Source organism: Stegodyphus dumicola, chromosome 2 (genome assembly GCF_044657685.1).
Source record: "Stegodyphus dumicola isolate Sdum_Otavi_A_Nest chromosome 2, ASM4465768v1".
In the NCBI taxonomy this organism is placed as follows: Eukaryota; Metazoa; Arthropoda; class Arachnida; order Araneae; family Eresidae; genus Stegodyphus; species Stegodyphus dumicola.
The window spans coordinates 216,375,489-216,389,123 of NC_140769.1; the positions used below are offsets into that span (position 1 = coordinate 216,375,489).

General features: G+C 30.5%; 1 protein-coding gene across 3 annotated transcripts in view; it reads left to right on the forward strand.

The window, feature by feature from the left end:
- The window catches only part of LOC118190801 (uncharacterized), a 37,506-nt gene that overhangs the window by 12,137 nt on the left and 11,734 nt on the right, over positions 1–13,635 (forward strand). For all 3 annotated transcript variants that reach the window (XM_085811754.1, XM_085811756.1, XM_085811755.1), the window contains exons 2-3: positions 2,381–2,423; positions 7,801–11,224. In XM_085811754.1, the coding sequence (XP_085667880.1) occupies positions 2,404–2,423; positions 7,801–11,224 (3,444 nt within the window). In that variant the 5' untranslated portion in view covers positions 2,381–2,403. The remainder of the gene's footprint in view (positions 1–2,380; positions 2,424–7,800; positions 11,225–13,635) is intronic.

Sequence of the window (13,635 nt, forward strand, 5' to 3'; positions counted from 1 at the left end):
TGGGTGTGTTTCATACTTAAATTTAGTAACAATTATTACATAACATACGTTTTTTCAAAATATTAAAATATTAATTTAATAAAAATACAGTTGTTTAAAACGGAGCAAAAAATTGCTCACATAAGTGATGGGACACCATTAGATACTACTACGTACTACAATAAAACTATTTTTTTTTTGGTTTTTATTTTTACTCAGAAGCAATTGGCAATAATTTCTAAAATCATTTGCAGTATTTCTCTCCAGTTTGTTTTGGAATTTTTGTGTTTTTTAGCTCTGTGCAGCCATGAATGCTAAACAAAAGGAAACTTTGCCTGAAATTCGAAAATTAGTTGTTAATTTGCATACTGAACGTGGAAAATCTATTAGAGAAACTCCTGAAACAGTTAACTTGAGTCATTCAACAGTTTACAATATCATTAAACGATATAAAAAGAATCATATGATTCAGGATAAAAGAAGACCTGGCCGACCATCAAAGCTATCCAATGGAATAAAGCGAATTATCGTTCGAAATATTAAAAAAAATCCAAGAATGAGTGCTCCTAAAGTTGCTGCTGATTTACAAGCATTATATGGAGTAATTGTTAAACCTGAGACTATTAGAAGAGTAATTCGATCTGCTGGATATCCCGGTAGAGCAGCCAGGAAAAAATTCTTCGTAAGTGAAAAGAATAGAAAACTCAGACTGGCTTTCGCAAAATCCAACATAAATAAGAATTCTGATTACTGGAATGAAGTTATATTTGCTGATGAGAGTAAATTGAATATATTTGGTTCTGATGGTAGAATCTTGGTGTGGAGAAAACCCAGGGAAGAATTTCGAAAATAGAACTTGGTGCCAACAGTAAAACACAGTGGAGGAGGAGTTATTGTATGGGGGTGTATGTCGTCCGCTGGAGTTGGTACTCTTGTTTTTATTGACAGTATAATGGATCAGTACAAATATATTGACATTTTAAATCAAAATTTGAAATCTTCAGCGCAAAAATTGAACCTTCATAACAATTTAAAATTCTACCAGGACAATGACCCCACGCACACTGCTTTGAACATTAGACTCTGGCTGCTGTATAACTGTCCTGAAATAATAAAAACACCTCCACAATCTCCAGACTTAAATCCCAGACAGAATATTTGGCAATAATTGGAATCAAGAATTCGCAAACACCATTTCTTCAAAACAGCAATTAAAATCGGTGCTTCAAGAAGAATGGGGTAAAATCACTCCAGAAATCACAAAAAAATTAGTCTAATCCGTCCCAAGAAGATTAAATCATGTTTTAAAAGTAAAAGGAAATCCAACAAAATATTAAAACCTTTTAAAAAGTAAAATTTTTGGATAAATATTTGATGGAAAAGTAAGTGTTCCATCACTTATGTGAGCCATTTTTTGCTCCGTTCTAAACAATTGTATTTTTATTAAATTAATATTTTAAGAAAATGTATGTTATGTAATAATTGTAACTAAATTTAAGTATGAAACACACCCACAAAAAATTTTTACATGTTTTTAAAATTTATTTTACTACAGTTTCCTTTTGTAAAGCACAAGTGTCCCATCACTTTTGTGAGACACTGTAGATACTGTATTCAAGATTAGGCTTAATATTGTCAAGGCTTCATATCCAGATATTCTGCAAACCATTGAGATTGCACTATATAGCTTATTAATACTGATGCTGTTTCTAACAATTTATGTACTAAATACATAGGCCATTAAAATAATTTAAGCTGTTAGACACCTGTCTTCCTGGAGAGACCAATTCCCACTTTGCTTGCTGTTACGAGAGGTAATACAATTATGAGCAATAACTGGATAATTTTGAGGCCTCCTAAAATCTGAGACCCTAGGCCCAGGTAGTCATCAGACATTATACATAGGGTGGAATCCCCCCCTATTGGCAAGCCATATATGTTATTTAGAGCAAACTGAACATATTGATGCTTCATTCTGCAGTAGTCGGAATATTGGAGAATAATATTGGTTCAAAATATTCAAAATGACCTAGTAGTTTGTTACTGTGAATACACTTTATTTTCTGTTAAAGAGAATTTGTCAATATATTTTTCTGGGATCATGTTATCTCTCATATATCCAGAATTGCAGCTGAGTAATTTACTTGCCTTTTCTTGCATCTCAAAATGTTTTATGTGGCTGACCTTTAATATATCATATAGACATATAGAATATATGCATATAGAAACTAGTAAAAATAAAAAAGTAATATAAATAATTGCTAATTAGAACTTTTACTTTCAAAATAATTTGCATAATTCTTCATTTTTAACCTTTGTTGTTTTGCTTTATGAATACACATGCGGCTTTTTTAGAATAAAGTTAAATGGTATTAATAACCAAATCATAATTTTATTTCAGGTGCTCTTCTGATTGCAGTTAAAATGGATTCAAAAAATACAAGGCAAGTTTCATTTGTTTTTTCATTAATTCCACAGCATTTCAAATTCTGTTGTGATAAATAAGTACCAAGAATAAAATTGTTTTCATCAAGAGTGTGTCATTAAAGTGCAAAACTTTTATTTTTCTTTGATTTTTATCTTTCTGTCTAAAATTAGAATAAATATGGAGAATAAGCAGACATCATTTAAAAATTTATTTGGCTGTATTGTATATCTTGCACAAAAAAAATGGGACAATTCTATATCTTCCGTTTTACTGGACTGATTGTTGAAATTTAACTTTCATTTACCATGCCTTGAAAGCACGACTTACGATATATATTAGATTTATATATAGCGCTGTGCTAACATAGGAATTTTGACATGAAATTGGACTTCTGAATAACATACCGATTTTTTTTCCATATTTCGAATCTACGACTCAAATTATGCCTAGATTAATTTACAAGTCAAACTACAAAAATCAGCGTTATATTTCCAAATTTTCATAGTACTAATTTCGATGATTTTACCGAATCATCATTCTCAGCTGCAAGATTCTCAGATATAGTGATTGGATAAGATAAGAAAGACTGGACAGGAGTTAAGCTACTGGTGCCATCAGTTGATGAAACAAGAACTAAAACATAATTTCCTTAAAGGAAAAGATGGATTGGAATTAGGGTCATGAACTAAAACAGAAATTTTTTGAATAGTTGTGGCTGAAGAAAAATTGAAAGTGTGATTTTTGGACCCACAATGCTAGGCAACAGAAGACTTCTGTGTTTCCTTTTTTCTAACTTGTTCCTCACATGTAACACACATCCAACTTCAGTACTATAGTTTATAGTAAATCTTCATCGATTTGCCTTCCACTACACTTCAAATCATGTCATCCGACTAAACAAAAGTTAGCTTCATTTTATGTTTTCCGTGCACTTCAAGTTTGCTCTTTCAAACTGTCTCTTGATGAAGAAGTAAATTATTTAAAAGCAATAGCTATTGACAGTGGCTTTTCACCCAAAATTATTAATCAAGCAGTTAAAAATTTCTCATCTCAACATACCAAAATACATTTAGAACAATGGTATATATAATTCTAATATATATTCTAAGTTGGGCTTTCGAACCATGTAAATTGTAAGTTAAATTTCGGCAATCAGACCTGTAGAATGGGAGATATAGAACTGTCTCATTCCACAGATGTATTGCTGAAGTATCAAAGGTATAAGAAAAAAAGGTACTTAACGTATTAACACAAACCACCTTGGAAAATTTGGAGATTTTTTACAGATGAAACAATAAAAGTTATTTATCAGGCACAAGTTGGTGATTTGTATGGCAGTAAGGAAATTTACAAACTGTCTTTATTAATCATAAGTCAGCAAACATTATCAAGTTATCAAAAGAAAACACATTTAATTATGTAAGGATTATATGATAAAAAATAAATGAAACATTTAAGAATTTTTGCAAAATCGTTCTGCAATTTTTTGGTCTGTTCTTCCTGTGTATACAACAATCTGTTTTCACTTAAAAAATATCGGAGAATTACACAAACCCAGGATCACACACAACTTCAGAATTGCTTACAGGCTATCAATCAAATGTATTCCATCACTGTTCCTTTTTAGCAATTTCCCTCACATATTTTTTTGCAGTTTTTTCAAGTGGTAGCAAATATTTTAAAATTGAGATTAATGCAATGGTTTGTCTGTAAAAACTGTTGGAACCTGGAATATAACAAAAAGAAAGCATACCAAAATGGGGACGTTGCTTGACAGAAAGATTGTTATGAGTATGATTGCCTGAAGAATGTTTATGTGAATGGTTGCCAGAATTAGGCACATTTTGATTATTTGGCGACTTCTTCTAAGATGATTGCAATAATACGCAAGCACTAAAAAAACTTTAAACAGAAAGATAAACATTTATTAAGATTTTCAAGCAAAATTCTCCATTTTGTTTCTTTCATTTTCAATAAATCTCCCCCCTTTCTAAAAATGTTTAATAGTTTATAAATAATTAATAGTTTATAGGATCAACATCATTAGCAGTTTGTAGACAGACGGAAAGCCACAACTGCATTGCATCTTGGACTATCGGTAATAAGAGAAAGACTTATCATTCTCCAAATTTTTAAGCCTGTAAGAGTTTAAAGATCTCTTAAGATATTAAATGTAAATAAACATTTTAAAAACAGTTTAATCCTCCAATAAGAAATAGCTGTATTAGGATGTTGTAGTAAGCTGGCTCCTCTTTTTGCAACAAAGTCCGCTTGTTCATTGCCTCAAAGGCCACAATGGCCAGGCACCCACTGGAGACCGATTTGTTTCCTCTTTAAAGTGAGAGTTCTCAGGAGTTCTTGACACTGCAAAATTTCAGGTGTTAATAGGTGTTTAACAGAGCTAATTGATTGAATGGCTGCATGAGAATCGGAAAAATGACTGCCCTTTCGAACTTGTAAGGGATAGCTAACAATTGCTTTAGTGCTACACATATTAATATATTAGGGCTATATATGAGAAATTAAAAGCAGCGTAAAACTAAAATACTAGGCTGCTGTGTAAATAGGTTTTGAAACCTGAATACTACTAATTATGTCACTTTTTTGTCAGATGCAAGAACTAATAACAGTAGATTAAAAATGTGTATTGATCATCAGGATTGTTGGACCACAGAAGACCGGATTAAAGGACTACAACTTGTGGGAAGCTATCCTGAAGCATTTCATCCTCACAGTATAAATTAAGCTGCTGTTTATAAACTCATCTACAAATATTTGATTAATGCAGAGGTTTGGTAGATTCTGATCAAAGAATTGTGACAGTTCGGTACTTACGTACTATGACGACTACCTCGGCAACATTTTCCGATTAAAATCTTGAAGCTTTTAAAAATTCAATACAACTGTTTTCAAACCACGTACCAATTTGGACACCAAACTTTTGTTGACAATTTTTGACATTGCATGTCCAATAAAATCCTGAATTATAATTCATATCATGACCGTTTTTACAAACGAGTTTTTTGGGTAAAATTGCAGCCTCTCTGAAACATTCTATTGCTTCTTCTTCATTTGAAGGAAGTTAAAAAAATGTTGATATCCATTAGGAAAAAATAATCACAAAAAGTTTTATGTGTTTAACCTAAACGTAAATGTAGCAAAAAAAGGTGTAATAGCAAGTGGGGTATAATACTCTTTATTTTAGCACCCTCTATAACCTATGTTAGGGTTAACCTGTATAACTTACAACTATTAAGCAATAATTTCTGATTATAAGCTTTTTTTAAAAAAATTTGTTTTAAAAAAGTATTTATTTTATTTATTCATTTATTAATTGAAAAATCCTTCAATATATATATATATATATATATATATATACATATTATGCTGCTCTTTTCATGTGTACAGTGATCTGTTTTGATCTAAAAAACAAACTCAACATCGTGCACAAACTTGGCATTTTGCACCAGCCATAATCATGATCACCCAAGAACAGCAGAAACTTTAATGGGCAATCCAAGGTAATACGAATAAAGGAGAGCAAACTCCATAGTTCAGTTACAATTCTTCATGACAAAAACAAATGTTTTGTATGTAAAAAGAAATACTAATCAGAAAAATGACTGTTAAATTTCAAAAGTGCAAATCCACATGTACTCAAACGCATGTGTACTCAATGCATACTCGGGTTGCTACATAAATAGTTTTTAGTGATACGGTGCATTACCTCATCAACGCTTTTTTACTGAAAGTATTGATAATCAGAAAGTACTAATTAAATTTTATATGTTCATGGCAAAAGTGTAAAACAGTTTACATCAAAAATAGGCTTCTTATTTCAGAGCAAAATATGGCTGATAAAAATTCTGATTACACTTCATCAATTATTAAATTTAACTAATTTATTAAACTTAACCTATCAATAATTAAACTTAACTAATAGAATTATGAAAGAAAAATTCAAAGTAAGACTATTATTTGTACTATATATATGGTAACTGAATTCATATAGTTAATGTAATTAATTTTATATTAATTAAATATTAACAAGGATTAATAATTTCAATATTTGGTCTTTTTTTCAGCTGTTTCATGTAATGTTATTTATATTAAAAATAATTAGTATAATACATACCAATCTAGTGAATGCAGCATCTTAATGAAAAAAGGAACTTCTCTCTCTCGAAATGTAAGCATAATAAATGTATAGAAGCGACACACAACCTTAGATTAAATTAGATAAAAAAATACATAACCGTTATATATAACCCTTATCTTTTAAAATCTGTGCCAATCTTAAGTTTTTTTGGGGGAAGGGGAGGAGGGGTAATTTTTGTAATTTGCACCTAAGCAACTTAAAAAATATATGCAGTTTTATAGATTTCAAAATATTAAAAGATATTGCGGTACTATTCGGTTTCGAGGGCTGTAAAAAATCGCCAAACTATTGTTGATGCCATTGCTGCCAAAAATAATTGCGGCAACTCTAATAATTGTGGCAAGAAAGGAAGTATAATAGTAATAGTAAATAAGTATCTAAGATTGATTTTTTAATTTAGATGAAAGGTTAATTTCATATAATACTTTTTTATTATTATAATTTATATGAAAAAGGCTAAACATGACTGAATGGAAGCGTAAGAGTGAATAACTATTTCAGATCATTATTATAATTTATATAAAAATTGCTAAACATAACTGAATGGATGCCTGCATCACTATTTTGCTACCGACTTATCACTAAAGCATAATTTCATCTCGTTGGTTGTTCAAACGTAATTTTCTATAATGAATGATGCCTTTTCTTTGAAAATATTCTCAGTAAAGTGCAGAATCGCTCACTTATTTGTTTTCCGCTTTTTACAAGGGTAGAAACAATTGAATTTTTGTCAAATTTTTTTATACTTTTTAAGTGAAAATAGGTCGATGTGTACATAGATACAGCCAAGGGTGTGTGCAGTACCATTTTTGTGCAATTCTGGGATTCTTTTTTTAAGTGAAAATAGGTCGATGTGCACATGGATACGAAATATGTGCAATTCTTAAAAACGCGTCAAACAGTGGGTGATTCTGCACTTTACCCAAAATTCTATTGCCAACTTTTTGTCATGGGCAATTCCCAAGTTGTTAAATCCATAGGATATTACAAAATGATTTAAAATCAAAGGATTTAAAAATTAAACTAGTATTTCAATGGTGTCTTAAGAATATAGAAGTATATAAATTTACGCAATCTGAAATCAGCGCGTATGCTAGATTTGGCGCGCTGTTAAATGGGCGTGTTTGCTAGATTTGGCACTTTTGTGCATACATTTTCGCTGCAATTTTTTACGGTCCTCAAAATGGAATAGTACCTATTTTGCTATATTTATTAATGTATTTTTGCATTTCAGTTTGAGGGAACCAGTTTGTATTGATGATGAAGTATTTTTTGGACCCATTGGAGAGACTGAGATAAAAGTCAAAGGATCATTTGCAGAAAATTTATGTGATAGTTCTACAAATATTCTCAAAAAGAATTTTGTGGAAGAGAAAAATGATGTATCAGATGACGAATATCAAAAACATGAAACATCTTCTCTTTATAACAGTTTTTCAATGGAAAATAGCAAGTATGAGAGTTTTGAAGACAGTCTGGATCAAAGATATTGTGCTTCAGGCTTATCAGAGCGTTTGAATGACAGTATTAGGTTGGCTCATAGCAGACAACGAATGAAAAATACTGTTTTGTATGATAGCTTGGAAGACATATGTTCACTTGCATCCAACATTGATAGAGGTAGTATTTCTGCCGATATAGAAAATGTAACAAATCTTTTAGAAAAACAGTTTATAAGTGAGGATTCTTTAAGGAATGTCCCAGAAAACATTTTGAACAAAGAATCAAATCCTAATGAGCATCTTCATTTTGATGAGGATTCTTTAGCTATTTTTGAACATGAAAAGACTTTTGACGACAGTTTAGAGGAATTTAGTGAAGTACAGAAGTTGCATATTTCAGAAAGCATGGAATGTGTAGAAAAACAAAGTATATTTGTGCAAGAAATAAATGAAAATGCTCCAGGGATAACAAGAAATCTTTTTGAAACTTCTGTGGATGTTATTTATGAGAAGAATGAAAACTTTTTAACCTTTGAAAAGAAAATTCTTGATGAAAACTGCACACAGCTTAATTCCTTTTCTAAATGTGATAGTACTGACAATTTTAAAGATAGTTTAGATGAATCACAGCATTCATCTCTTTCTGGAAAAGAAAATGTTATTAATGATGAACATAATGAAAATAAATCTGTGCCTGCAAACACAGCTGATATAAGTTCTTTAGTTGTATCTGAAGTGAGCAGATCTTTAATGCCACCTATTTTTGAAAACTGTGCATCTGATTCTGTAAAAATAGTTTGCAACACTGCTACTTGCAACTCTAATATAGTTAATCATACAATTGATGAAAAATGTACTCTCAAAAAAGAGGTTGATATAGGTAATAATTGTTGTACTAAATGTGTATCACAAGATAAATATGATTGTAAACCACATGCTAATTCAAATGATGTTTTATGTTTTGATAACCATGGTAGCTTATCTTCAAATCATGAGCTTGGTATGAAAAATAATATAAAAAGCGAGAAAGTACAATGTTATGATGAGAAAATTAGCAACCAAGATTATAGTAAGCAGAAGTCTATGCAAGATACTGATCCAAATACTGCTGCTTCTGTATGTGGTAATGCTGATTTGAATGGAAATTCAAGTGATACAAATTTGCCACAAATCTCTAATAAAACTAACATTATTGAGGATTATGATGACAGGGACTACTTTAATCAGTCTAACAATAATACAAAGAGAAGTGCAAGAAAATGCAAATATTTTAATGACGGAAAATCATCACTAGAACTTTGTGATCAGATATGGTATACGAAGTCAAATGATACTATTTATATTGAAGATGAGGATTTTGAGAGTCCATCTAAAGTATACATGAATGCAGTCTTGAATAATAAAACAAATCAAGATCAAATAACAGATACCCAAACTTTTCATGTTACAGAAGATATTTGTGATTTGAAACCTAATGTGAATTCTAATGATACAATATATATTGATGATGATGATGACGATGACGTCAATCATCATTTGTGTGCATCTAGTAATGTTAATTTGAATGAAATTGCAAATAATGAAGTAATTAACTGTGACCAATTAATACATGCTTCTAAATTTGTAGTTTCAGAACCATCACAGCAGACCTATAGCCATAAATCATGCATCAACTCAAATGATACAATAATAATAGAAGATGAAGACTCTTTCAATGTATCTCAAGTGATTAAAAAAGAAATTTCAAATGATAAAAAAAAAGACGAGCAATTAACAAACATGCAAAATTTTGCATGTGCTTCAGAGCCTCAGGACGTGTGTGACCAAAAACCACATTTAAATTCAAATGATACAGTTTTTATTGATGATAATGAAGATTGCAGTTATTCATCATCAAATATTAAACCACATGGGAATTCAAATAATACTATAATTATTGATCATGATGATTGCATATATCCATCATCTGAATTTAATATCAATGAAATTTTGAAAATCAAAGAAGAAAAAGTTATTGAAGGAAAAGATTCAATTTTTCTAACAGGAGAAATATTGAACTCAATGAGTAATCACACTGAATTGACCGAAAGGTGTGCCAAATCACCTAGTAAATCTTATCATAATCCTAGATTTGTAGAAGAGTTTTCAAAAGGTGATTTATGCAGAAGTAATTTTGAGAATGCAAGTCAGCCAAGTAGGCTCGCAACTCAAAGTAATAATTTGGAAAATGTTCCAGGAACTGACTGTCGCATAGTAATAAACGATCAGAGTTTTAATTATGCAAACGACGACATAGAAACTTTACATAAAAAATTGACATCTGATTTAAATTTGAAGTTGCAAGTACAACTTAAAATTGGAAATGTACAGTGTCAAATTGCAGCATCAGCTATTGAGCTAAAGCCTGTTGAATCTGAAGAGTGTGCTGTGGATAGTAAATCAGATTTAATTAAAGAATGTAAATATGAAAACATAAAAACATCAGTAAAACATTGCATTCCCAGAGAAATTTCTAGTCCTCAAAAACTTGATAAAAAACTTGCATCTAGAAGAAAGAGTGATGATTCTAAAAAGTTTCAGAATAATTCAAGTGCTAATAAAACATATCTGGTACATGCTTTAGATTTACATGATACCTCACTGAGTTTTAGAGAAAGCACAAGAATACAGTCTAAGGATTCTATTATCCCACTGAATCTGTGTACAAGAGAAAATTATTTTGAAATGTCAAATTTGAGAACTGAAAGTAAAGAGAATATTCCTGCATGTAAGACTCCATTTGATGTTTTACAGAGAAAAGTCATTGCATCTAATAATAAATATAAGAATCAATACACTTTTAAACAAAATAAGATATCTCCTTCAAAAATGTTTTCAGCTAAAACTCCTACTAGTGAAAATAAGCAGCCCAGTTATTTGAAGAAATCTTCTGGTACAAAGATTCCCATTCGAAAAGCTGATAATGATGTTACACCATCAAAAAGGACTCCAAAAGCAGGGGTAAAAAATGTATCGTCTCCCTTAAAATACAATATACCTGCGGTCAAATCGGTTAGAAAGTGTAGTCCTTCTGATAAAATGCCTTCTGAATTGATAACTCATAATAAAACTCCTCATTATTGCATTCCTCATTCTAATTCCAGTTCTAAACTTCCAAAATCTGCTCAAATGCTTTCATCAAAGAAATATCAAAATATTGAGAGCCCTGTAGCAAAGGTATGTAGTTTTATGTATTCTCTCTAATTGTCATAAAATGAAATGTGGTATAGAGAAAAAAATTGTGTTTAATACTTAGATAATAATTGTTTATTCAGATATTTTTACTATGATTTTAATGTACAAATAATATATACATTTGTCTTTAACTGCACCTTCATAATATTCACAAAGGCAATAGATTGTATCTCTTTAGATATAATATGAAATCATCATTGGCTTTTAGTGTTCAATTTGTTTTAAACATCTACCTGCAATAGAATTGTTAATTAAAATACATTTTTAATTGAAAATTAAATCTGATAGAAACTTTCAAATAAATTTTATTCTTCAATAACAATAAAATTAGAGGTTTAAGTTAGAGAGAATATTAGAGGTTAAAATTAAAATTAGAGAATTGAGGCAAGTTTATGTTGTTCCACATTTTATATATTTAGAATTTATTCTAACTGTTAATTATCAACTATATTTGTATTTGGAGTTGAAATTTTTTTTTTATTTTACTTCTGAAATTATTTTATTCATAATTTTAATAGGAAATGCTAGGCTCAGGCAGGCTACACCTAAAGGGACGTATTGTTGCTGTCATTAATCATTATAAGGGTGCACTTTTAGTTTTTATAAACTATTTATTTGTAATAATAGAATGTATATTTACAGACACCTGCAATAGCAGCATTGTTCTATTTTCATATCAGTATCCAAAGTGTTGCCAATTACAAGTTACTAAATATTAAATGTTGCCATTTACAAATTATTAAATATTCCATCTTCTGTTTTTTTAAAGAGTTCAAAAGTTTTTTTTTTTTTTTAATCAGTCTAAAATCAGTCCAAATACCTGGCCGGCTTTCTAATCACTCTCCCACTTCTAGTTTTTTGCTCATTGTCCCTTGTTTCTGAGTTAGCAGTATTTGGTAGTTCTTCTAAACTTTGCCCTTGAGAATATGTGGAATCATATCCTTTTACATCTGTTTTCTGTGCATTAACTCCTTGTTCTGTTCCTCTGATATTCTCTTCAACAGCTGATCTGTTTTCTCTAATTTCTTTTCTATTTCTTCTGAATACTGATCCACCTGATCTCAGTATATATGATCAAGGCGTCTTATATATACTTCTTCTACAACTGCTGGTTTCCAGCGATTATTTTAATGTACCCTAACACAATCTCCTTTATTTAGTGATGGTAATGGTTTTGTATGACAATCATAATACGACTTCAGCTTAGTTCTTTCTTGGTTGATTTTTTCTTTTATGTTTTTCGTAACTTGAGGTTTAAGTAATTCTTCGGATGTAGGAAGAATGGTTCTTGTTCTTCTACTCATAAGTCGTTGAGCTGGTGATCCTAACATCTCATTAGTTGGAGTGTTCCTATGAGCTAACAATGCTAAATAAGCATCAGCATGATCTGCTTGAGCTTTCTTTAGCAATTTTTTGGCCATTTGTACTGAGTGCTCTGCTAATCTGTTCGACTGTGGATGGTATGGACTGCTTGTTATATGTTTAAATTGGTATTTCTTTGGAAATTCTGCAAATTCTTTACTTACAAACTGAGGCCCATTATCAGATATCACTATCAATGGTATACCGTATCTTGCAAAATGAGATTTCATGTAATTGATCACTGTCTGACTTCGAGTATCCGGTAGTTTGGAGATTTAAAAAAAGTTGGAATAGTACTCTACAATTAATAAGTATACATCTTTGTTAATCTCAAATAAATCTGTTGCAATTTTATACCATGGTAAATTGGGAACTTTATGTAGTATCATAGGCTCTCTTATGCTTTTATTGTGGTATTTATTACATATAGGACATTTTGAAATTTTATCTTCTATCTGCTTGTTCATAAGTGGCCAAAACAAAACATCTCTAGCTCTTTTCTTACATTTTTCTATACCAAAATGAATAAATTTAACATCTCTTTTTGCATAGATAAAGGAATAATCACCCTTCCTTCTTTGAAAAATAAGTCATTTTCCATAGTCAATGCATCTGTGTAGTCCCAAAATACTTTGACTTGCGGTTCCACCTGATGTTTCCTTTCTGACCAACCTCTCGGAATATATTTCTTTAAGCATTGTAGTGTAGCATCACATTCACTTTCTTTCTTCAGTTCATAAATTTTGACATCAGATGCTGGAATCAGCATACAAATTTCTGTATCTTCATCATTATCTTCTTCTGTTGTATTCAAATATGTTTTACTAAAAGTGTCTGCTATTAATAAGTCTTTACCCTTTTTGTATCGTATATTTAGATCATATTTTTATAAATTTAACAGCATTCTTTTGCAATTGCTGTGGTGCTTTAAAAAGAGGTTTCTTAATTATGCTTTCTAATGGTCGATGATCAGTTTCAACTGTAATACGCTTGATGAAATTTAGAACATTCAAAAGTAATAGCTAAAAGCT